The following is a 25,671-nucleotide window of genomic DNA, read 5'->3' on the forward strand; positions in this document are numbered from 1 at the left end:
GACACAGCTGTAGAACACGAGTAGCTAATTTTGCTACTCCCTTATTCTAGTGGCATGCACTGTTCATGCACACATGCTTTCTGTAATCGCGGTGATATATGGTCTCTACTGAAAACACCATATCCTTTCACTTTAATGTCCATAAGGGGATGGTAATAGCTTTCAGTGTCACAAATAAATAACCTCTCCAATCTCAACCAATCAGAATGATGGATAGGCCTACACTCCACCCCCTGATGTCCACCAGGTACATTTTCATGAATAAAATCAACAGTATGACATATACATCTCTCAGACATTTTCTGAGAACTTGTGTTGAAAATGTAACATTACAGTGGTCAAGTTTGACGGTTACTCCTGCAAGACTGACTTCTTGATATCCTACATGAGTGGCACATGTGATCAGGGTCATGTGACCAGCACCTCTTTTCCTCTGCAAACTGAGGACAATGTGTTCCTCTGTGTAGCGGGATCTGTTCTGGATTCAGACAAACGTTAAGGACACATTTTCCTTAAGTCGGATCTGTTTCCTATTTGTGACCCACCGATCTTCATCCGCGGTGGAGTGAAATATCTCGAGCTTTGTGGATGGGAAGCCCTATCCAGATGATTACAAGATAAGTAAATCAGTGCGGCCGTGGATCAAACCGAGAAACCGTTCGGAAAATTAGATTCCCAGGCATTAGCTGAATGATTCCAGAAAATTCCAGGGAATTAGCCAAATTCCGCAGGGAAAGGAAGCAGCAGTCTCGGAGCGCTGGAAGGAGTTCTGAACGTGGGTACCGCAGACTGCTCTGACACATGCCTGGAGGACTACTTCACCTCCCGAACATCGATCTGCGGACCGCTGCTTATTGAAACAAACCACCAACAGCTGCAGGAAAAATGGAGGGAGGAACTCAGAAAAAAAAACGAGGCAGCTGAAATGAAAGCAGGGAAGAATAGACGTGGGGACGCTGTGCTTATGCTCAGTTAAACCCCCCCCCCCCCGGCAGTCTCCTACCCGAAACACACTATGTATTTTTAACACAAGCCCTGCTGGCTCATGCTATTTCATGCTACTCAGAACTTCAAGTCATTCTGCATTTTTATCTTTCTCCATTAGCAGACTCAAGGTCTTCATTTATTTATCTTGAATCAGAAAGAGGTCAGGTGTCAAAGCCACCAAAAAAGTATCGCCCAAATTTCAAGGAAACGGATATTGTCAGTGGAATACTATTCGGCTCAATACAAAGGCAAGCTTTCATGAGCAGCTGATGAAAGTCTGCCTTTAAACCAACAGGAATAGAAAAAGCCTACTCCTCAAGGATGTGCTTGTGAGACGATTATGAAACAAAGAAGACCTTCCAGATAGACCAGACAGGTGAATGAAATGTAGATTTCATTAAAATAAATTTGCACTGAAGCAAAATAATGGTTGAGAAATAAATGGACTTCTGCCAAAATACATGTATGATTTAGCACCTGCTGTTAAACAGTGAGTAACATCCCTCTCATCTCTAATGAAATACAGTGTTATGCAAAGCCTTATGCAAAACCCGTTATTCATAACGGTGCTAACCTCCCATCATGAAGGAAATGAATAGAAGGTATTTAAATACCTACAGTAAGAGATTAAAAAAACAAACCATCATAAATCTAATTTACAGTTCAGATGTTAGGTTAGGGACCCTCTTTTGCATATTTGTCATTTGCTCTTCTGCCCATAAATCGAAGAATGGAGTCAGAAATAATGGAGCCATTTTAGGGATGGGATCCACTCCACTGCATTCCCCCACCCACCCCCACGCAAAGCGGCACCAGAGTCACGGGCCAGCCATCGATGGGAGAATGACGTGAGAACAAATCCCAGCTAAACCCAAGGGGCAACAGCTATGCTACCAGTTGGGGGGGGATATCAAACTAAAGTATCTTTTTTTTTGGACAGAGCACCATTGTAATAAGACGCTATAAATGCACATTAACCCTTTCAGTCCCACGTCCAATATTAAGTGGCTCCACCAAAATCCCAAGGGGTTTTGGAGTTTGGTTGAGAAAGTTGGTCAAATTTAGTTTTAATTGGGGCTCAAAACAATAGCATAGTATTTGATTGGTTGAAAAGGACAACGGTCAAGAGTGCTATACGGGACTGTTGGCACTGAAAGGGTCAAACAGCAGTAAAGCACATTCAAAGTAGTTCAAAGGAGCAGATTGTGTCAGCGATTAAACATTCAGTGAGAGAGAAGAGTCCGTCCGTCTGTCTCTGGGTGACAGAAGACGCATGTTAAAAACCATGCCTGAGAGCATCTCAATCTGGAACCAATCAGCAGAAAAGACTCCCCAAATCACAGCCAATCAGTAGGAAGGATTCCCCAAATTACAGTCAATCAGCAGGAAGGATTACCCAAATCACAGCCAATCAGCAAGAAGGACTCCCCAAATTACAGCCAATCAGCAGGAAGGACTCCTCAAATCTCAGGCAATCAGCAAGAAGGACTCCCCGAATCACAGCCAATCAGCAGGAAGGACTCATCAAATCACAGCCAATCAGCAGGAAGGACTCCCCGAATCACAGCCAATCAGCGGGAAGGCCCCCCGTACCACAGCCAATCAGAGAGGAGCAGCGGGGGATGGCGCATGCGTGCGACAGAGCAGCGGGTTGGGCGGAATGTTCCGTACCGTTCTGTCCCCCCTCAGGACCGAGGACTTCCCCGGCTCGTACTGGAAGATGCTCCGGGGCTCGGCGCGGTACCGCCTGGTGTCCACCTTCCTGTCCGGGGGCTCCCAGTCCTTCCTGGGGGAGGGGGGGGCAGTCTCCATGACAACCTTCCTCACAGTCTCAGTCAACCACAATATGTGTTCAACCCCGCCCCCCCATCACAGTCAGAGTATGCTGTCTCCTGTCTGTTCAAGCTGAGACTCTCTCCGTCTGCCGCGCGGTTATTTTTATTATCACTAACGTTGTTATTGTTGTCGCAGCTGTCAGGGGGGGTTATCTGTTCTTCACATAACACAGAACAGCGCGTTCGTGTGAGAGCTCTGCTCCGTATCGACCGCTACCGCTACATACTGCGCGCCGGAACATTCCTTCTGCGGTGTCCGGTAGCCTGCGCAGTCCCAAGGCCTGCATATGCCTTAGGTCTACCGCTGCCTCTTCAGGGCCCTATGCTAACACTAACACACAGGTACCTCTGCCTGTCTGCGTCATGAACGGCCTTCTGCCAGTTCAGAGGAAGCGCAGATCTAAGCGCTCGTATAAACAGCTGAATGGCCCTTATATAAACAGTGTAAATAAAATATATTTGAGGTTATTCACTGGGGCCATAGGTTCCCGCTGATTTACGAGCGCCATTTTAACTTCAGTAACCTCCATCAATCTGCTGAACCCTCTGTCTCCATCTTCCTCTGTGAGCCCCACTGCGGGAGGGCCACTTTCCAAACAAGACTCCAAGTCCTCCAGCCCCACCCCACCCCTCGGCTGTCCTGGCACCACTGCTGGCCAACTGTGACATCATCGCCCTTCCCTCCAATCACGCGCATGTCATCATGCAGGAAGTAGGCTTCCTTTCGCCCAGATAGCATTAGTAACGGAGCTGTTGTTTTGTAAGAGCTAGACTGGGAAATGGCACAGATAACGGCGCTGAACAGATGGAGGTTCTGGAGAAACAGAAAGTGGTGGTTACCGTGCTTCTGTATGGAAGAGAACAGAATGTTCTTCATCAAAAAAGGGTGGGGGGGAAGAGGCAGCATGCCTGTTTGAAATATTGGGATCAGCTGTTGATAACTGCATCCTAACCATTTTGTTTTATATGGTCTTGCTTATATAACGTTTCTTCTAGTTCACCTTTCATTATACATTTCCCCTGGTATGGTTTGGTTCTTTGTATTGTGTTTATTATGTTGTGTATGTTGTTTGATGTTCCAAAAAAAAATATTGGACAATAAATAAAGTTTAAGCTAGACAACAAAAAAAACCTGGGTTCAGCATCTTTGAGTTGCGCACTTTGTTTCACCCTTGACCCCTAGTAACACTTCTACAGTGTTCTTTTATATGACTGAATAGGTCATCAGTATAAAACCTGTGCCAAGGATCAGCCACTGAATTATTGGTGCCCTGTACAGCCGAGCACTGACCTTTCAGCAGATGGTCTGAGGGAGGAGGTGCGGGCGGGAACGGGCATCTTGGACATGGCGTTTCCCCGGGGGTCGGTCCGCCCGATGTCTGCAGCGCTCCTCGATCGCGGGACCCCTGTCGCTACACAAATTTACACACAGAATTTACACACAGAATTTACACACAGAATTTACACACAGAATTTACACACAAATTTACACACAGAATTTACACACAAAATTTACACACAAAATTCAGCAGCAGAACAACATCAAAACCGTTTCATTTTTACACATTATTAGTACTCTGCTTATGATGTGGTAAGCCTGGAAGCCATTGCCATCACTGCCAATTGTATATAATATACACATTTGCAGAGGGCAAAAGATATAAAGTTTGAAATATAAACAAGAAAAATTTTGCATTCAGAATATAAGCGATGGTTCAGTGTTTGACACAAAACAGACATTCTTCACAATTCATAAAAGGCACCATCTGTAGAATTCAGGTGGTTATTAAAATTCTTATCACCTGCATCTCTTCATTTCAGCTGAAAAAGTAGTGCCTAAAATCCTCCAAGGAACACATACAGAAATAAAGCTATAAACCACTTGATTGAATTCTTATGAAGGCCGATTCTATGGAATTTCGAAGGGCTCTGTAGTGATCAATGGCTGCTCCTGAGTTCAAAATGAAGGAGGCAGAAAATATCCCCTTAAACTAATTATTGGTCTTGACCTGTTTTCAATCATTTTCCTTGATTAACAACGTGATTAATTCACAGTGTTGATACTATCAGGTGCAGCCACTTTACTCAATTAGGAAAAAAAAATATATATATATATATATATATTTGCGCACATTTCAATTGACATTATTCAAACATTTTGAAACGTGTAGCTACTCTTTGTTTTCTGCACTCATACTGCGAAAATATTCGTGGGAAAGATGTATCTATCAATACGCAAATTTAGTAATTTAAACAATCAAGCTCAGGTTCGATAGCCTTGATTGCAATGCAGAAGATTGTGTTGTGTATGCTGTAAATACGACATCGTCCCTATAAATTGAATGAAATTGTGCAGAATTTGTAGTGATGAAGTGACTGAAATTGAATCAATTAATCTCTCAAATATGGCACAAAGAAAGAAGCTATGTGTTTACCTGCCAATGGATTATAGCCATCATTGGCAAACTTGTTCATCAAGGAAAATGATTGAAAACAGGCCAATTAGTTTAAGGAGATATTTTCTGCCTCCTCCATTTTGAGCACAGGAGCCAGCACTGGCAATAATACATAACACTAAGCAAACGAATAAACTCACTGCTGTCATCTGGGTACATGAGGCTGGATGGGGCATCATCTATGAGAGAAAAACTCAGGATATTGTTAAGGGTTAACATACTCTCAAAGCGGTAACAGAACGGTGGGGCATATAAAGAAAATAATGATATGATGTCATTTTCTCATCTTCTCATCCAAATTATTTTAAATCAGGAAGCTTCATTAAAAACCCCAGAAACGTCATAATATTGGTCAGTCAAACTACCCAAAGTACGTATGTATGTTAGAGGATCCATATTTTAAACAATTGTGATGTTGCATAAACTTCTGAGGTTTCTCTCCAAACTCCAATCCTGACTCCAGAGTGACTCTCAGACCGGACATCACAGCAACACTGATTTAATTTATGTGCTCAAGAAACTCATGCACAGAAGAGTGTCAAACAAGGACTGCAATAGCTTCCAGGTCAGAGAAATTCTCCTTCGACCCCTGGATAAGCCTCACACAATGTTTGATACAGTAGCTTAGAGAATTCCTGAAGAACATCATTCTGCCCTTTTAAAATGTTTTCTTTTTGTCCTCATCTGAAACCAGAAGCAAATAAAAAAGACTGATCAGGCAAAGCATTAGCCATTTTCACAGGACAGTTTCTGTAAACACGCATGAGTACTGCAGCCGTGCTGACTGCTGATAGCGGACGCAGCGCATTGTTCAGGGTGCCTGGAGGATCCTGACGGACTGTCCTAAACATAACAGGAACAATCGTCGTATGTCATCGCCCCCGACTTCCTGCTCAAAAATGACTTTGTGTGTAAACAAATCCCAATTCAGTCAAAACGGCGTCCTTGGTTTCCGCTGAAACTCTGCACAACACAGGGACAATCATAGGATCCATTTCCTCATCTGCCACATTAGGCAAATTAGTCCCATTTTTATAAATACTTATTTTTGGGCCCAGTGGGCGGAAACAGATCAGATAAAAGCTGTAGTCATAGGGGCAGCAGTGTGTCCCATTTTCTAGAACCATATCCTGACCGCGTCATGACCGTGTCATGACCGTTAGCGACCAGCAGCTCCTTGTGAGAGACTCAGACTGCTCACCCGCAGGCTGTCTGCATAGTACAGCTACGCTCCTCTGGGCTCTCCTGCACCAGACCTGGGTCAAATACCTAACTGCTTTGGATTCAAATAAAACTATGCTTCAATTACAGCAGGTGAGATCAATAAAGCACAGACAAGTATTTGAATCCAAAAGAATGACGTATTTGAAGCAGGTCTGTCCTGCAGAGAGGATGGGTCAAAAAATTTACTGTGACAACCATCTAAAGGTACTGCAGAGAAAAATGTCCTTAAACACCTGTTTTGAAATGAAGGGAAACAGTTGTCAGTAATGGGAAGCAGATCTGTTACAGTTTCAGTCAACAGTAGCACAGACTGAGGGAACACACACACGGTAGCTGCCCCTCTGATGAAGAGAGGGCCACATGGAGGGGCAACAGAACTGTAACAGAACGCACAGGAGGGAACAGAGAGAGACAGACGTAACTACACATGCAGAAAGGAGAGTTAGACGTGTGTGTTAGATGTGCGTAAGCTCTATGAAGCCACAGCGATGTGCACATTCGTTAATAACCAAGCATGCCCAGAGGAGATGCTTTGTGAGAGGTTAGGGATGACCCATTCTCTTTCCATTAACGCTAGTGCTACTAGTTCCTGCGTAACAATGAGTATTTTGTTTGATATCATTCTATTCTACTGAATTTGTGCACCACCTAGTGTTTCGGATGGTTATTGCAGGGAAAGAGTAGCTGGTCTAAAAAAAGTCAAGCAGCATGATTAGCATATTAATCATGGGTCAAAAAGATGAATTAAAATCCACCACTGTCGTTTTGTACCTCGCACTTTCAGTGGCTTGTCATAGTTTTCGGGGAAAATGTAGGTGGGGCGGTAGGGGTTTTCCTCCGGAACCTCTGAGCGAGACGACGGAGAGACAGAAGACACACGTGACACACGTGACAAACACGCGACACACACATGCCACAGGGGTGTCAGCACCACGGGCCACACGACACACAGCACTGTGACACACTCACACACACTCACACACACACACACACGACGCACAGCACTGTGACACACTCACACACACAACACACTGCAATGTGACACACTCACACAACACACTGCAATGTGACACACTCACACAACACACTGCAATGTGACACACTCACACAACACACTGCAATGTGACACACTCACACACACTCACACACACAACACACTGCAATGTGACACACTCACACAACACACTGCAATGTGACACACTCACACACACTCACACACACAACACACTGCAATGTGACACACTCACACACACACAACACACTGCAATGTGACACACTCACACACACAACACACTGCAATGTGACACACTCACACACACAACACACTGCAATGTGACACACTCACACAACACACTGCAATGTGACACACTCACACACACTCACACACACAACACACTGCAATGTGACACACTCACACACACACAACACACTGCAATGTGACACACTCACACACACTGCAATGTGACACACTCACACACACAACACACTGCAATGTGACACACTCACACACACAACACACTGCAATGTGACACACTCACACAACACACTGCAATGTGACACACTCACACAACACACTGCAATGTGACACACACACTCACACACAACACACTGCAATGTGACACACTCACACTCACAACACACTGCAATGTGACACACTCACACAACACACTGCAATGTGACACACTCACACACACAACACACACATAGTGCATTTTAATGTGACACATACTTGTGGGCACACAACGCTCAGAGACACACAACGCACTGTAATACGATGCACACTTACTGGCACACAAGGCACACACACTTTCAGGGAGATAAAATACCTGGGACCTTGTGGATCTGTTTGAACATGTTCTTATACCAGTCTTTGGACCTCTCAGTGTTCTGGAAAAAGAACAGCACAAAAGATTAACCATTAGCATTTGCATTAACCAAAGATGTGTTGATAGTATTACTCTCATTAAATAATATGATAATAGGGAACATGGAAAAGCCACAAAGAGCAATGACTTCCAAAAACTTTAGGCTACATGAATTGCCATTAAATAATGTAGTTGTTAAGCATAAAATTTGCTTTTAATTTGTTTGTATATAATAGGTTAGTCCATTACAAGTACATTAGTTACATTAACATGTATATATTAGTAAACCACAAGATAAACATATAATCATTAACAAATATAAAAACTGTTAAAAACAATTCCTACATGAATTGGCTCAACAACTACATTAATTAGTGCCAATTTATGTAACCTTATTAAAAAGTGTACCACAGGCTTCACAGCACTTGGTGTGACTGGAGACGGTGGTATGAAGACAGACACCTCGTCCCAGTGTGAAATTCAAGCCCCTCGGCATGCTGGGATGTTTTTAATGATGGGTGAACATGCTGCTGCCGTACAGGACGTGCCAGGTTTTTAAAGAGCTCTGAGCACAACACGTACCACTGACCCACAGTAAAGTACACTTTATAAGTTCACATCACAACCTTCAGCCTTATTTAACACTTCATAACTGAACATTACTTATGGTTAATATGTTCAGATTAATTGTTGTCTTTAGTGTAAACTCTTTGGGCCAGATTTAGTGCCTTTTGTGACAATTTTCGGCCCGCATATGAAGCATTCTGCCCAGTATGCACCACGGGACTGAAACCACAGTATGCGTGTCACCCAGGTGAGTGATTCTTTTTTGTCTTCCAGGTCTCAGTCAGATTAATACGGTACGCTCACACGCTCACCACACTCAGCCTCCCTTTCCCAAAGCAGTGCGAGAGCGGGCATTTGAGCCAACGTGTCACATACAGCAGATGTGTGAGAAAAGGCTGAGTACAGCAGTTTGAACAGAAACAGTAAACACCGCTGACAGCTACAGCCTGTCCTTGACAAATCCAATCCTTCCTGTGGCCTCCACCTAGATTTACAACCGCTAACCGCTAACAAACTCCCAGAGGTGGTCGGGAGGTGAAAGAAGGTATGTCCATCCTATAGTCGGGTTCCTCCTGAGATTTCTTCCCATCGTTTTCTTCCCAGGAGTTTTTTTTGCCACCATTTCAGGGTTTTTATCCCACTAGGGAGTTTAGCTCTTGCTATCTGGGGGCTCAGGGCTTTTCTTCCCTTCTGTAACTCTGTACAACAGGGGTCTCCAACCCTGGTCCTGGAGAGCTACAGGGTCGGCTGGTTTTCGATGTTGCACAGAGCAGTTGATTACTCAGTCACCTCACCTCACCTGGTTACTTGGGTCCCAACAGGGTGCTGATTTTAAGGAGAAAACAAAAACCAGCAGACCCAGTAGCTCTCCAGGACCAGGGTTGGAGACCACTGCTGTAAAGCATCTTAGTGACAGTCCACTGTGACAAAGCTCTACAAAATGAAACTGAATTGACTGGAGGTGTGTGTCGGACTGCGTGACGCGGTGAATAGACGTTCCCCGGGCCTGGGGGGGTCTCTGTGGGGGTCTCTGTGGGGGTGTCTGTGGGGGTCTCTGGGGGGGTCTCTGTGGGCGCAGCGCATCCTTACCCGTATGGGAGCGGAGGCGTCTTCCAGGGGTCGGGCGGCGGGCGAGTGCAGGGAGAGCCTCATCCGCTTCCCATCCATCTCTCCAAGGCAGCTCTCTGGGACTCTGCCCGAATCTTCGTCCAGCAGGGCCTGCTCCACGGCGCCCCCTTCTGGAGCGGGGTCTTAAAAACCAAACGCACACGGTCAGTGATGCACTGTAAACCGAACACGCACTGTCACTGAGGCACTGTAGACTAAGAGGAATCTTAAAGGTCCCATGTTGTCCAGTGTTTTCTTCTAGGTCCTGATATCCATTTAAGTACCGAAAACAAGCTCTATCCAGTTTTACAGTCCATTCTCCAGCGCCTCTCATGAGCTTTACCAACAAGAGGGAGTTTCAGTGACTGTGTCTTTAAGGCGCATTGATATCAATGAACCTCTGTTCTGATTGGCTGGCTAGATCCAACAAAGCACGCACCGTCTGTGCCGAGAGCTGGGATTCGTTCTGGCTAAAAGGTGGGACGGGCTGAAGGCGGCCATATGCAAATGAGTGCATAGTTGTGACATCATAGTCCAAACGGCTCGTTTAAATTCACATTTTCTCCATCCAGATTGTGTGGATTTATTTGGGGACTGTGCGTTTTGATACTTTCACAATGTTTTTATAGCACCTTTAACTCCTTTTTAATCCACATAGTAAGGGAAATGTCATTTTCCACAATATGGGACCTTTAAGAACCAAACGTGCACCATCACTGACAGAGTTAGCCAGCGGGGATGGATTTGGGGGGGTTGGGGAGGTTTGGTCACTGGGTGGGGCACATATGGTTGTAAGGACCTGGCAAACACTGTCCATTTACAGCACAGGACACATGCACACAAAATTAACATCTGCATAAGGTTTAAAAATTACTCCTTTTTAATATTCAAAACTTTGAATACCTCAAGTTTAAAAGCAAGGAAGACACGGCATGATTGGACAACTATTTGTTCAGATAATGAAAAAATCATAACAAATTAACAAAGTACAAAACCAAGAGTCTAACCCTCCTGATAAAACAGTTGTAAAAAAGAGAACACCAGAAACAGAAGCCTGGAAGAAGACAGAAGAAAGACTGAAATCTCTTTGCCATGTGAGGTTCACGGCAATTGAAAGACAAAAGGTACAAACTAGTGTGCAAATCCAAGCAGTTCAAGTTCAAGTTCAAGCAACCTGCTGGCTTTTCTTATTGAGGTCAAAAACACTGCCCTTGACAAGCTCACCAAGATAAGACCATATCATGCAGGAGGACAGGAAGAAAGGACACAGTCATGTGACAATGAAGTACACAGTCATGTGACGGGAAAGGGAAGAGAGGACACTAATCTTGTGACCGGGACATCTCAGCAGTAGTCTGTATAAATGGGGGTCGGGGGAATTGCAACCTGTTTGCGAATGTTTATCAGGGTTTAAAGGGCTGGTATCAGTAAAAGGGGAAGAACTTCCCATTTTAATCCAGCGCAACAGATTCTGGTGTCATTAGCAAAACAGCAGCTCTGAAAACACATTTTAATGAGAAGCAACATACTTCACAAACAGTTCTGGACTTCACACACAAACCTGATCTGCAGATACAGGCGTGATCTGTCACTCTGTGTATGTGTGTGTGTGTGTGTGTGTGCGTGTACAGTGTGTGTGTTTGTGTGTAACTTTCCCACAAAATGTTTAATGATGAAGAAGTAAGCAAGGCACGAAATGGCAGCATGCCAACCCACAAACAGCAACACAGCCAATCAGTCAAAAATGGGTGTGAAAATTACTGAAACTAATTAAGCACTTTCACAGAGAGAGAACGCTTGACTCCCCACAGTTTTTGGTTATTTTCTGTTCAATCAGTCTGCTCAGGTGCAAGTAAAATTCCAAAATTTTTATGGTTCATAATTTTTGTGTATACAAATATAACCTCTAGATTTAAGTATGATTATGTCTGAAAAAATCTTCAGGATTTCCAGCATGGAAGCCAACACTACACCAGTGTAGTTTAACGAAAGTCATGCAAAAACACAAACATGCCACATCCACCACGGTTATACAAAACGTATTCCGACAAACAGGACCAAGAGCAAACACATCTTTATGAATATTTTTATGGGGGGATGGGCAGTTATTTACATGTTATTTAGCTGACTAACATAATTTGGACAGGAAATGAATGAATGAGTCGACCAGTGAGAAGAGTATTCTGTACCATTGGTGGATCCATTGCTCAATAAAGGGTCGTTGTTTGTGTTTCTCAATGGATGCTTTTCAGAGGCTTGATGAATAGGTCTTCCTGCTGGCCTAGCCCCTCATTTATTCATTCTCTGTTGATTGCTTCCTCGTACAGCATTATCTTGCCTTGTTTTGCACAGACACCAATTGGCCAATGTGATTGGTTGGCCTGACATTTCATACGAACAATGGAACTTTACCTTGTGCCCTGTTTATCAAAACAGGTACATCAGCCTTCAAAACTCGCAATAGCAATTAAAAAGCGCAGTCTTAATTAATCAAGCTAGAGTTAACTAATAATGAAAACGTCATGAGCCAAAACATCGAGAATGAAAAAAAAAATTGGAATTGCTTAATAATTGGAGTGTGGAAATGTCATACAACATTCATTACAAGAATACTAGGACAAGGCCTAGTACTTGGAACAGCACGTTCCTCTAGGGTCTTCGACGCACTTGTCCCTGTACTCTGGACAAGAGCATCTGCTGAATGACTGTAATGTAATGTAATACAAAACGAGAACACAAATACAGCCAGATGTATTCAGACAGTGTACAGATTCACATCAATATGAATATGAGTAGGATTGACATTTGGTGAGCGGTCATGTATCCACTTTAACTGACTGCGTGATATTGAAACGGACAGGAAGTCTCCCGTGGTGTGTGGCTCTCTCCCCTTCCACTCGCACCAAATTGCCTTAATGCCACAAGACTTTCTGAACGGAAAAGACTATTCCTGGCAAGAGCAAGGCAAGATTCAAAGCTCTATGTGAAAGCTCTGACCAAGCTCACAATCACATCCATTGTTTGGCAAGGCATTAATTCTCCATCTCAAAACCGCAGCATCATTATTTATGCTATTATTGTAATAATTTATCAGAAAGCTGACCGCCCCAAGGCTTATCTGCTTATAGCACAATATGTTCATGTGAAGATACTCCACACCGGGAATCACCAACTCACGCTCCTCAAGGGCCGCGAACTGCTGGTTTTCCACCGTTCCTTCACCTGGGACTCAGATTTGAAGACTGTCGGACCAGTCAGTAGCACAAATTGTTCAGTTAAGAGAAGAAAACCAGAGCTGGATTTGGATTTGAGGGCTAGATTTCATTGTGACCTTAAAATGATAAGGTTCTATCTGCATTCTGAGGTTCTGATGACTGAGTGGTTTTGAGATTTTGAGCTTCAAAGATACCGAAATGAATGTGCTCCGAACATGTACATTAAACCTTTTAAATGTAGCTCTTTTTTTCATACTGTTAAACAGTATTTTTGTGAAACGCTTCACATATAAACAGTATTAGTGTCCTATTTTTGAAAAAAATGTCAGTTGGAACCTTGTAATTCCAAGGTCTCGATTTGATGGTCCGTGCCCCAAACTAATGAATAAGAGATCACTGTGTATGAGAAGTGATCTTAGGGTGTGTTTATCGGCCTCTGTGAGCCCAGAGACGATGGAGAATGTGTTTGCTGATGGCCCCCCTCCTGCTGGCCCCCACTCCCCATCCTTCACCGCCTACCTTCCGCACAATTAAGGCGCTTTTGTTGCTCTGCGGCCAGAGAAGAACAAAAGTGAGACACGGAGAAGAGACGATCAGCTGATGGAGCGCGCAGCAAGCGGTGGTGGGGCTAGCGTAATCACTCACGGGTCGTCTTTCGCCTCAGCTTCTCAACGTCTTCAACACAAACAGCACGAACGTGTCGCGACGTGGCAGGCATGCAAGACTGAGCTGTCAGGAGACCCCGGTGACCACCATTTGGGAGGTGAATTGAACATCCTGTTGCAAACCCTGGTTAGTCTGACTGACATAGTACGGTTTGCTCCTATGGTGTCTGAGAAGGCGTTCTTCAGGCTTTAAAGCACATGCCTCATTATTGACTCAGCAAACATACTGCAAAGCCCATTGGGAGGAAAACACATAGTTCAACACAGAAACCGTTCAGATCGAACATGCCCTAGGTGTTTCAAAACCTAGCTAGAGCAGTCAGGGGATTCATGTTATTCAATCAATAAAATATCATTAATCAAATATTATTATGAAGTTACAGAGGGAGGAACTCTGAATGTGGTCTGAGTGAAGACAGGAAATGGGAGGACAGGAAACAGGATGCAGACACACTGAACGGGGACACTGAGAACAGGCCATCACTGCATCCCATTAACTTTATTTCCTCAGTAATGGCAGCCCTTGGGAACACCTGCTCTGGTTCTGTAAACCATTTTGTATTTCTTACCGACTGATTATCCCTGGTGAAAATCCAGAAATACACCTGTCTCATCACCTCAAACAGTTTTAATTTAGTCTTATTTGGTGTAAAGCATGTTGCATTGCACGTTGTATAAACCATGCTTCTTCAAAATTACCACCAAAAGAAATAAGAAAATGTAGAATATAGTATACTTCAGCATACTTAAAGGATAATAACATAAACTGCATATTATAATTATACCAGTATAATAGTATAATAGTATTCTTCAAGTATATTATATAATATAAAATATTTTTTTCACACGGGAAAACAGTTGGGTCAGATTTTCCAAGCAGGAGGTAAGCTTAAACTGTGTGAAATAATGCAACTCAAACCCAAGTACTTCATTTTAAGGCCAAGAATGAAGATAAGACAGGTCAAAAAGGGTGGCAGCATTTCATAAACTTTCATCACCATGTATCTTATTACACAGTCAATGCTGTGATTCAGTAGCGAAGAGAGATTATAGTTTTAAAGGTCTTTGCCAACGCAGACTTGCTTATCACGCCAGTAAACTTCCTGGAAGTGAACTGAATGGAGTATCTTATTGGGTCTGTCTGGCCAGATGACCAGTGGTTGGAGGACCTCATTGGTTCTGACTGGTCAGGTGACCGCAGGATGTAGTATCTCATTGGGCGTGACTGACCAGGTGAACACTGAACGGAGTATCTGATTGGTTCTGACCGGTCATGTGACCACCGGACATGACAGGCCAGCTCACCTCTGTTGTGCTGCAGGAGGACGATGGTGGGGTTGACGGAGGTGGTGGAGGGGTAGGTGGAGGAGGGGGTGAGGAAACCGGGCGTGTCTGAGGAGGAAGTGAGCAGGGGGTCCTCAGGACTCAGGCCTCCTGCCTGCTGACCAGAGAGGAAGTGACATCACAGATCAGTTACAGTACAAACATATACACATATACACACATACACTGCATATACACATATACACACATACACAACATATACACACATACACATACACTACATATATACACATACAGATACACTACATATACACACATACACATACACCACATATACACACATACACAACATATACACCCATACACATGCACTACATATACACACATACACATAGACTACATATACACATATACACACTACAGTTTATTGAGCTAGGTCCCAGCTCATGGGACATTTGCTATCATTTGGATTTCACTTTAATTACCCTCTTTCTGAGAACAGCATTACAGCACATTTACCATGCTCTGCGGTAAGCTCTATATAGTAGTGTAATTTTCACCACCACACAATTATTGACCTGCGGTGGTTGTAACCTACAATTTACAAAAGCAAAAACGCATCCCCCATCCCTGCTGGACCATTTGGGATTTGAAACTGGTTTAAGATAGTGTTCAAACACAGCTTAAACAATCTGGTCAACGCTGCTCTTTAGCTGGACAATGCTGGTTAAGCTTGTAGAGTACGTTGGTGGTCAAACAGGTGGCTGACACAATAGACTGGTCAGCTGGTAGTGTCAAAAACACAGCATAAACCAGCTTGAGCTAGTTTAACCTGCAATTTTGAGCAGGGATATATCCTTTTAACATCATGCCAATAATTACATTAAAAGGTTGAAAATCGTTAAAAAAAAAGCTCTGTACGAAGTGCCATCTCCATCTGGAGATTTATGTGACATTTGTGGGGACAACAGAAGCCAAACTCCAAATGCTTGCCCACAGAAAGTTTCTCTCCGGCAAACAAAGTGTGCCAAGAACACCCTGAAAAGCACCCAGGGTCAATTATTTATTCCTGTGGTTTCTGTTTCCAGAAGGTACAGCCAGCGTTTGTTATATCTTTTTTTCATTTTCTTTTTTCCTCACCTCCCTCGGGGTGTCAAGACTTCAAGTCCCAGAATGCCACAGTGTCTGCATGAGTGTCACTTAAGTGATAAATTTAAGTAACCCATTGGCTAAAGTGACTAAACAGACCACACACACCTCGTCTCAAAAGTCAACATTAGCTGCTGATAAAAATACACACACTCCAGCAGGTCTTCCAGCTCTCAGGACACAGGTTTGACACTCCCATCTTAAAACACATTATCAGTCTAAAAACCGCTATAGCAAGGGCTGGGAGTCTGGGAGATCATATATACAGAACTGTACTGGCAGGGGCACATATTCCAGAGACAGTACACGTATGTGTACTTCGAGAAAGGCACAGCACATGGACAGAAACACAGTGCAGGTATGAATATGCTCCATTATGCCACACTCATTTTTTAATTCATGGCATATTTTTATTCTCGATAAAGTTTGAAAACATTAGTCTTGCTTTCATGCGCCACTGTAATTGCTGGGTTGGCTTAGTGCATTATGTTCAGCAGTCTGATAAGCGGCAACAATGGATAACAGACTGCAGCCAATTTTGAATACTTGACTGCACTGCTAAATGAGATAGACATATGCGTGTGTGTGTTCTTCTGTGTGTGTGTGTGTGTGTGTATGTGTGAATTTGTGTGTGCATGTGTGTGTATGTATGTGTGTGTGTGTGTATATGCACAACATTGAAATAAACTAAAATGGAAAACTTGTAACAATTAACATACTGTAATAGAAAAGAAAGGCACAACATTCTGAAAAACAACAGCATATTCCATGTACCTTAGTGGGAACAGAAATATGCGTCACCCAGAAACATGCATAAATTAATACCAAGAATAATACCCAACATGCATATATTAATGCCTGAGTAAGGCCGCCCCCTGCTGCTTTTTAATAACACACTAAATAACTGTTTTTAAAAGACGAATGATTCACATTCAAGCGGAAATAACTCACCTGTGAGGGAAGCTTACAGTCTGTGAGAAGATCTTCATCACCCTTCACCTCTACAGAGGCTGCTGAGCTGTCCCCATTGGTGTCAGCCAGGCAGACATCTATAATCGAGCACAGAAAAGGAGCCAATGTGGACAGCTCTTTTCTCTCACGAACACACAGAGCACAGGCCACCGAGTCCTGGATAAAGAGGCAGAATTAAGAGCCTGGAGTTGGGAGGAATACCTTCTTCCAAGGCCCTGGGCGACGGGCCCGCTGAGTCAGGTGGACGACAGGCACAGCGATGAGAGGGAAACAGATAGCATTAATTACTCCATAAACTAATTCCCTTTGCTCCGTTTCAGAGAAAAAACCCTGCTTCCTGGAAAGGTCTATATGAACAGAGTCGCTCATTACCCAAAAGAGCGAGATTCTCTCTCGCAATCAGTGAACTTTGCGACGAAAAACAATGCCTCTATTCAGACGGGCTGTGGGGGCAGTTTGTTCTCAAAGTCTTTTATTCGGGGACAACAACAACCGAGCCATCTTCTCCTGAAGGCCTGGCCAGCCTCCAGCCCTGCTCCTCCATGTTTCAAATGCCATGAAGAAGACTGGTGCTCAGAGGGCATTGTGGGCCGGGCCAGAACAAGGGGAGGCTTTGAGCCCCCACACAAATATGAGCGACCGCGGATGGAACTATTCCGCGGCCTCGACGGACAAACGAGCGTTCACGCCGCACGGGCGTCCACGCCGGCCGGGGAACGGCGCTTCACGTGACACGGAGCGCCCGCGCGCGCAGACTCGGCGGAGAACAGCGCAGCGGGGAGGACACAGAGATCGCGTTTTATTGCTTTGGTACACTGGGTCGCCATGGCCACAGGCCCGCCCCCTCCCAGCACACACAATGAGAGACAGTGTACACAACGCCCTGTTCACTCTCACTGTTTCCAACATGGAGTCACCACCAACAAACCCAGAACTTCACAACGACCGGTCATGACCTTTCTGTTACTCTTTGCTTCCATTACATTTGAACATCTGCCGAATCAATTATTGGGTAAATACACTCTCGGAAATAGTGAGAGTGGAGGCACATTTTTGTTCTTCAAGGGGTACATTTCCCAAATGTACCCTGAAAGTGCAGTAATGTTCTCTTTGGGTACAAATGAGTATGTTTTCCAAGCACAATTTTAATGTACCTATATTGTACCCCCGAGCGACGAGCATTTGTACCTTTTAGGCGCTTTTCATACCTTCTGTGTCTGTAATCTTAGACATGAAGGACTGTAGTTAACATATTTCATTTTCAGGTCAGGCAAAGCATCTCATATCTACACCTGTCCAGATGAAAGGCATATTTAAGAGTTCAATTTCTTACATACACATACAGTAAGTGTATGTGCTTGTAATTATACAGAGCCACCAAAGAGTATTTGCATGCTTCCTGATTTCCTCTATTATTCATATGTCACACTGAATGGTTTCAAATCTTTAGACAATCTCTAATATTATACAACAGTCAGTTCCAGTCGAGTAATTTGATTGGGCAAGAGGCATTCCATGAGTTTCAATACAACATCACACCGACCACATCACCATCCGGAATCTGGGTAGTTTACAGAATTCTGTTAGCTACTGTACCTGTCTACTGCAACTTTTGTGCATTGCCAGCTAACTAGTCAGTCTTTGTGTATGTTTATAGTGTTGCCAGGCAACATGAGACAGTAACAGTAGCTAATGGAATGGAACTATTTTTTGTTGATGCTGAAGTCAGTCTATTGTCTCAAATTCTCACCATTACTTGATAAATATCCTTGTCTGTAGGGCTGTCATATAAAAGCAATCACACAAGGTTGTGCTATAGTACTGTATATCACCATGGTGATGATTATCTTCAATCACACAAGGTTGTGCTATAGTACTGTATATCATCATGGTGATGATTATCTTCAATCACACAAGGTTGTGCTATAGTACTGTATATCATCATGGTGATGATTATCTTCAATCACACAAGGTTGTGCTATAGTACTGTATATCATCATGGTGATGATTATCTTCGACCGAATCACAAAAGCACAACAGCCCTCCCTCTCATGTGATATTGCTTGATTAGACAAAGAGAACCTGAGCAGAAACATATTATCATTATTTAATGAACAAAGTTATCGAGCGGCCATTATCACCCCAGTGAAAAGGTAATTGCCAGCTGAAACTTACATAGAACTCGTTACCCCATCTTTAGTGGAAATTATAGCAACCAAATACTTCCTATAATTTAGGATTCATTTTTCACATCACTGTTTAGCCCACTCTTCAGGCAAATTGGTAGGTTTTTGAGTATGAACTGCCTGTTTCAGTTTTCACACTGTCACTTGCTTTTATAAGCCTGAGCTTATAAATGAACATAGTACTTAAACTAAAAGGAGCTGGCTGTATCTTTTATACAAGATAAAACAATAACCCACACACCGAGAAACTGTTCTGACATTTCTCCTGAAAGCTATTTTCTAGACATAAAAAAAGACCTCTTTTTACTGCATAACAGTTCATTTGTTAAGGCTTTATTTGGCAGCCCGTTTATTACATAGCACTGGGCAAACACAGGTGACTATTTTGATTTCAGAGGTAAGTACTATGAAACAGGCGGTAAAACGTATTCACACAGTACTTAAATATGGTACTTACTGACTTTGTACCATAGTACTTACCGCTGAAATCAAAGTAGCTACCAAATAATTGCACAAGTAGCTGTGTACTCACCCAGTACGTTCTATGTAATAATGTGCGTTTGTAAACAGACTCACTCTGCCCGGTCTGCTGTGCGTCTGCGCTGGGCAGAGGGGCGCTGATGTCATCGTCGTCGATGTGGACCAGGGTCGCCCTCAATGTCACAACCCCCCTCCCCTTGCACACTCTGGAGGGGTCCATGTCTAAGAGGAGACAGGAGGGAGACATTCAGATCCATTAATGTAACGGGATCCCGCGCACTCTATATTTGGGATTTAATAGTATGTATTCTTAGCGCAGCAAAAGGCCTGGTCAGTCAGGACTGACCCTGAGGGGTTGCAGGTTCACCTCCGTGTCATGTCCCGATGGTACACAGCACCGCAAACACACAACACATGTCGATGAGAAGGACGGGCGGAGGGTTTGATTACTGGGCCCTCAGCGCTCTGTTTATCAGGTTATGGGCCTTGTGGTTTCTGCTCTAATGGCAGACTGTTATAGATGTGTCTCTCCAGCGAGCTGTGTGCAAACCTGCTGGCCTCTGACTGACTAGCATCAGCATTATGGATGGATGGAGGTGAGCTCCAAATCAAATTCAGTGTGTGTGTGTGTGTGTGTGTGTGTGTGAGTGAGTGAGTGAGTGTGTGAGTGAGTGAGTGAGTGAGTGAGTGAGTGAGTGAGTGTGTGAGTGAGTGAGTGTGTGAGTGAGTGAGTGTGTGTATGAGCTTGTGTGAATGTGTGCGTTTGCGTGAGTGAGTGTGTGTGTGTGTCTCTGTGTGTTTGTGAGAGTGAGTGAGTGTGTGTGTTTGTGTGTGTGTGTGTGTGTGTGTGTGTGAATGTGTATGTTTGTGTGAGTGAGTGTGTGTGTGAGTGTTTGTGTGAGACTGTGTAAGTGTGTATGTATGTTTGTGAGATTGTGTGAGTGTGTGTGCAAGGGTGTGTCTGTGTGCGTTTGTGTTTGCGTGTGTGCATTTGTGTGAAAGTGTGCGTGTATGTTTGTGAGCTTGTGTGTGTGCGTTTATGTGTGTGCGAGTGAGTGTGTGTGTCTGTAAGCATTTGTGTGTTTGTGTGTGTGTGTGTTTGTGTGTGTGTGTGTGTGAGCGTGTGTGTATTTGTGTGTGTGTGTGTGTGTGTGTGTGTGTGTGTGTGTGAGTGTGTGTGTGTGTGTGTGTGAGTGTGTGTATGAGTGTGTGAGTGAGTGTAAGTATCAGTGTGTGCTCTCTGCTTCATGGACTATGCGCATTACAGATGGAGGGGGTGAGCTCCAAATCACATTCATGGGCCTCTCCCATCAGCGCAGGGCCGCCATTGATCATGGTCATCCAGCCAGAGACTCTCTCTGCATCCAGCCAGAGACTCTCTCTGCATCCAGCCAGAGACTCTCTCTGCAGCCAGCCAGAGACTCTCTCTGCAGCCAGCCAGAGACTCTCTCTGCATCCAGCCAGAGACTCTCTCTGCAGCCAGCCAGAGACTCTCTCTGCATCCAGCCAGAGACTCTCTCTGCATCCAGCCAGAGACTCTCTCTGCATCCAGCCAGAGACTCTCTCTGCAGCCAGCCAGAGACTCTCTCTGCAGCCAGCCAGAGACTCTCTCTGCATCCAGCCAGAGACTCTCTCTGCATCCAGCCAGAGACTCTCTCTGCATCCAGCCAGAGACTCTCTCTGCATCCAGCCAGAGACTCTCTCTGCATCCAGCCAGAGACTCTCTCTGCTGAAGCCTAGCCGCCTCTGTCCACCATGCAGGAGCTGAGTGTGCAGTCCTTCATCTGGAGCAGACTGCTGGTGCTCCATCCAGTCTGTGTTTGAGTGTGTGTGCTTGGGCAAGTGTGTTTGTGCGTGTGCGAGTGTGTGTGTGCGTGTGCAAGTGTGTGTGTGCGTGTGTCTGTGTCTGTTTGTGTGTGTGTGTGCGAGTGTGTGTGTGTGCGTGCGAGTGTGTGTGTGTGTGTGTGCGAGTGTGTGTGCGTGCGAGTGTGTGTGTGTGTGCAAGTGTGTGTGTGTGTGTCTGTGTGTGTTTGTGTGTGTGTATGAGTGTGTGTGAGTGTGTGTGTGTGCGAGTGTGTATGTGTGTGTGTGTGCGTGCGAGTGTGTATGTGTGTGTGTGTGTGTGTGTGTGCAAGTGTGTGTGTGCGTGCAAGTGTGTGTTTGTGTGTGTGTGTGTGTGCGTGCGTGAATGTGTGTCTGTGTGTGTTTGTGTGTGTGTGTGTGTGCGTGCGCGAATGTGTGTGTGTCTGTGTGTCTGTGTGTGTATACACTAAACTAGCGCTACTCAACTCCTCCTCCTGTGGGCTGCAGTATCTGTAGGTATTTGCTCTGACCCTGCGCTCCACCACCTGATTTCACTAACTTGCTTATTATCTGGACCAAGCAGGTAAAATAATTAGTGAAATCAGGACGAGAAGTTGAGCAGCGCTGCACTAAACTAATGAACATATATTTGCAGCAACAATACAATAGACTGAATAAAGCAAGCTAGATCATTCCTATCATTACTGTCCCTGGTAAATAAATAAAATGTGAAATATATTAGCCTTGAGAGCAGTTTGTGCTGCACTGCCCCCTAGAGGGAGGTATTCACCTGCAGCTGGCATCAGGTCCGGAGAACTCTTCATGCTCTTCACCGGCGTTATTCTGACAGCAGAGACAGTCCGTCGACCTGAGGGAACTACAGACACAACAACACCACAGACCTGAGGGAACTATAGACACAGCAACACCACAGACCTGAGGGAACTACAGACACAACAACATCACAGACCTGAGGGAACTACAGACACAGCAACACCACAGACCTGAGAGAACTACAGACACAGCAACACCACAGACCTGAGAGAACTACAGACACAGCAACACAACAGACCTGAGAGAACTACAGACACAGCAACACCACAGACCTGAGAGAACTACAGACACAGCAACACCACAGACCTGAGAGAACTACAGACACAGCAACACCACAGACCCGAGAGAACTATAGACAGAGCAACACCACAGACCTGAGAGAACTACAGACACAGCAACACCACAGACCTAAGAAAACTACAGACCCAGCAACACCACAGACCTGAGAGAACTACAGACACAGCAACACCACAGACCTGAGAAAACTACAGACACAGCAACACCACAGACCTGAGGGAACTACAGACACAACAACACAACATACATGAGGCAACTACACAGACACAGCAACACAACAGACCTGAGTGAACTACAGACACAGCTACACCACAGACCTGAGGGAACTACAGACATAGAAAGCATTCTGCATCTGCCATATGATGTGGAATCATAACTATATTGCAATCAGAAGTACACAATATGAAATGTACAGTCAGAGTTACTGCTCTTTAGGAAATATGAACCATATGAAGATTGTTTAGGCTGAATCATTTTGAAAAGAAGATTCTGGATTGTTTTCCCTGCTGAAACAGCTCAAGCAAGGTTTCTAAACAGCTGGTAGCTGGTTGACCAGTTCGGACCAGCTCCATACTCAACACGGTTTGACCAGCTCAAGCTATGTTTTGAAACAGCTGGTAGCTGGTCATTTCAGGCTGGTCACCTGGATTTTCCACCCGGGAGTTCACAGATACAGGTGGACTGCCTCCACTGTCAGAGCCCATACAGCACAGGTGTGAAGTGACTGGCAGTGCCACGGGACTACTGAAAGCCCAAACTCTCTGCGGTGTAGTAGATCAGAACTGGTGTATTCAGCAGAGCAGAGGTCCTTAGTGTACTCCTCATTCATAACAGACAGTTCAGCTGCAAGCTCACAAATATGCTCACAAACAGGATTTTAAGCATTAGCTGCTTAGAAACCCGAGTGAACAGTCAGCATGTCTCACACAAGGTGCAAATCGAGAGACAGGGAGAGAGAGAAAAGAAAGAGAGAGAGTGGAGAGAGGGGGAGAGAGAGAGAGTGGAGAAAGGGGGAGGGAGGGGGGAGAGTGAGAGACAGAGAGGAAGAGAGAGGGGGAGAGGGAAAGAGAGTCTTATACGTGGCGCAACTTGGGAAAGAGAGAGAGAGCACCAGGACTGTAAACAGCATAAAAAGATGGATGAGGAGATAGCGCCTGGAGGAGAGGGAGAAATGCAGAGAATGAGAGGGGGAGAATAGACAGACGTACAGAGTCACCCTGTACCAGCCCACCAAGGCCTCATGGCTGTTAGTTTGGCTTATGTTATAATTCTGCAAACATAGTGCACTGTGTCTATTTTCCTACTGGGCTTGTTCCGTGTGTTTTTCATTTTCATTCATACAGGTTAGCATAGTCATGCAGGTTAGCATATACCAGTGAAAATGATTAGGTACAGGGTAGCCTATACCAGTGAAAATGATTAATTAAATGTTAGCGTGATAATGCAGGTTAGCATATGCAGTACCTGTGAATATGATTAGATACAGGTTAGCATCCTAATGCAGGTTGAAAGGTGTGGACTTACCAGCCGATCTGTCAGGTCTCACAGAACTCTCCACTGCAAAGCCCTGTAACACACAGACAAGTTACGCTGCAGCTTTACAGCAATATGCCCATGCGTTACCGGCTTTCACAACCCCCGAGCTCCTGTTTTACTCCCTCAGAAAGAGTGCTTGTGATGGCGGACCCATGAATTCGCTCTCAGTGGGCCCTGCTGCCCCTGCTCACATTAAAGACAGATACAAATACAACTAAATCATGCCACCCTAATGTTAGTATCACTGGGTACACATGAACAGAGTCATGAAGTGCAAATACATTTATGCAGGTATGCACACACACACACCCTCACACACACACACACACACACACACACTCTCCCTCACTCCCCTCCACCCTGAGGGAGAAGTTTCTCTGGAGTCAATTCCCGATTCACGGAACTAGATGGAACGCTGCAGTTTTAATATTGTTTATTGCTTTGTCTTGTTTTACAAAGGTTATTGGACCGTCTTCCCTGTAAAACATAAAACCATGTGGAAAGGAGAGAGAGATGGAGTGTGTGAAATGGACAGAGAGAAGGAGAGTGAGAGAGATGGAGTGTGTGAAATGGACAGAGAGAAGGAGAGTGAGAGAGATGGAGTGTTTGAGATGGACAGAGAGAAGGAGAGAGAGAGAGATGGAGTGTTTGAGATGGACAGAGAGAAGGAGAGAGAGAGAGATTACGGGCCAAAGCTGTGTAATCCGAGCTGCATCATGGAGCATGGTCATTTATGGGGGCCGACAGCACTGGAAAGGAAATCCCTCACACACTACAACACACAACATTACACTCTCCCTTTACAGAGCCTGACACATAGCACAGCACAAACCCCCCATAAACACACAACACTAACCTTTCACAAACTCCCACACACAGCACAAACCCCCATAAACACACAACACTAACCTTTCACAAACTCCCACACAGCACAAACCCCCATCAATGAGTCCCTCACCTTGAAAAATCTCAACAAACTGCACTAGACAATGACAAACTTCTAAACACCCAGCCAATAGCGCCCTCTTGTGGAACATTCAGTGCACCATTGTCTTCTGTTGTGTTCACTTCTGCAAACACTTTGGAGGACAGGGCATGGGCTATTCAGAATATTCTACGACAGCACTATCACAATGCCATAATTTGTGTGGAGAGCAGAGAATTCTGGGATTCTGAAGGTCTACTGAAAATAAAGCTGGTAAGATGTGC

At 44.6% G+C, this 25,671-nt stretch overlaps 1 protein-coding gene across 1 annotated transcript in view; it reads right to left on the reverse strand.

Moving 5' to 3' along the window:
* Nucleotides 1–22,692, reverse strand: part of LOC133118571 (sorbin and SH3 domain-containing protein 1) — a 61,939-nt gene extending 39,247 nt beyond the window's left edge. The window contains exons 1-10 of the mRNA XM_061228673.1: nucleotides 22,586–22,692; nucleotides 20,089–20,214; nucleotides 17,306–17,403; nucleotides 15,227–15,359; nucleotides 10,024–10,184; nucleotides 8,329–8,389; nucleotides 7,274–7,348; nucleotides 5,422–5,457; nucleotides 4,110–4,234; nucleotides 2,659–2,769 (exon numbers count right to left, since the gene is read on the reverse strand). Coding sequence (XP_061084657.1) covers nucleotides 2,659–2,769; nucleotides 4,110–4,234; nucleotides 5,422–5,457; nucleotides 7,274–7,348; nucleotides 8,329–8,389; nucleotides 10,024–10,184; nucleotides 15,227–15,359; nucleotides 17,306–17,403; nucleotides 20,089–20,214; nucleotides 22,586–22,619 — 960 coding nt within the window. The 5' untranslated portion in view covers nucleotides 22,620–22,692. The remainder of the gene's footprint in view (nucleotides 1–2,658; nucleotides 2,770–4,109; nucleotides 4,235–5,421; nucleotides 5,458–7,273; nucleotides 7,349–8,328; nucleotides 8,390–10,023; nucleotides 10,185–15,226; nucleotides 15,360–17,305; nucleotides 17,404–20,088; nucleotides 20,215–22,585) is intronic.
* Between the last annotated feature and the right edge of the window lie 2,979 nt (nucleotides 22,693–25,671).

The sequence above is a fragment of the Conger conger genome, chromosome 18 (assembly GCF_963514075.1).
Source record: "Conger conger chromosome 18, fConCon1.1, whole genome shotgun sequence".
Lineage (NCBI taxonomy): Eukaryota > Metazoa > Chordata > Actinopteri > Anguilliformes > Congridae > Conger > Conger conger.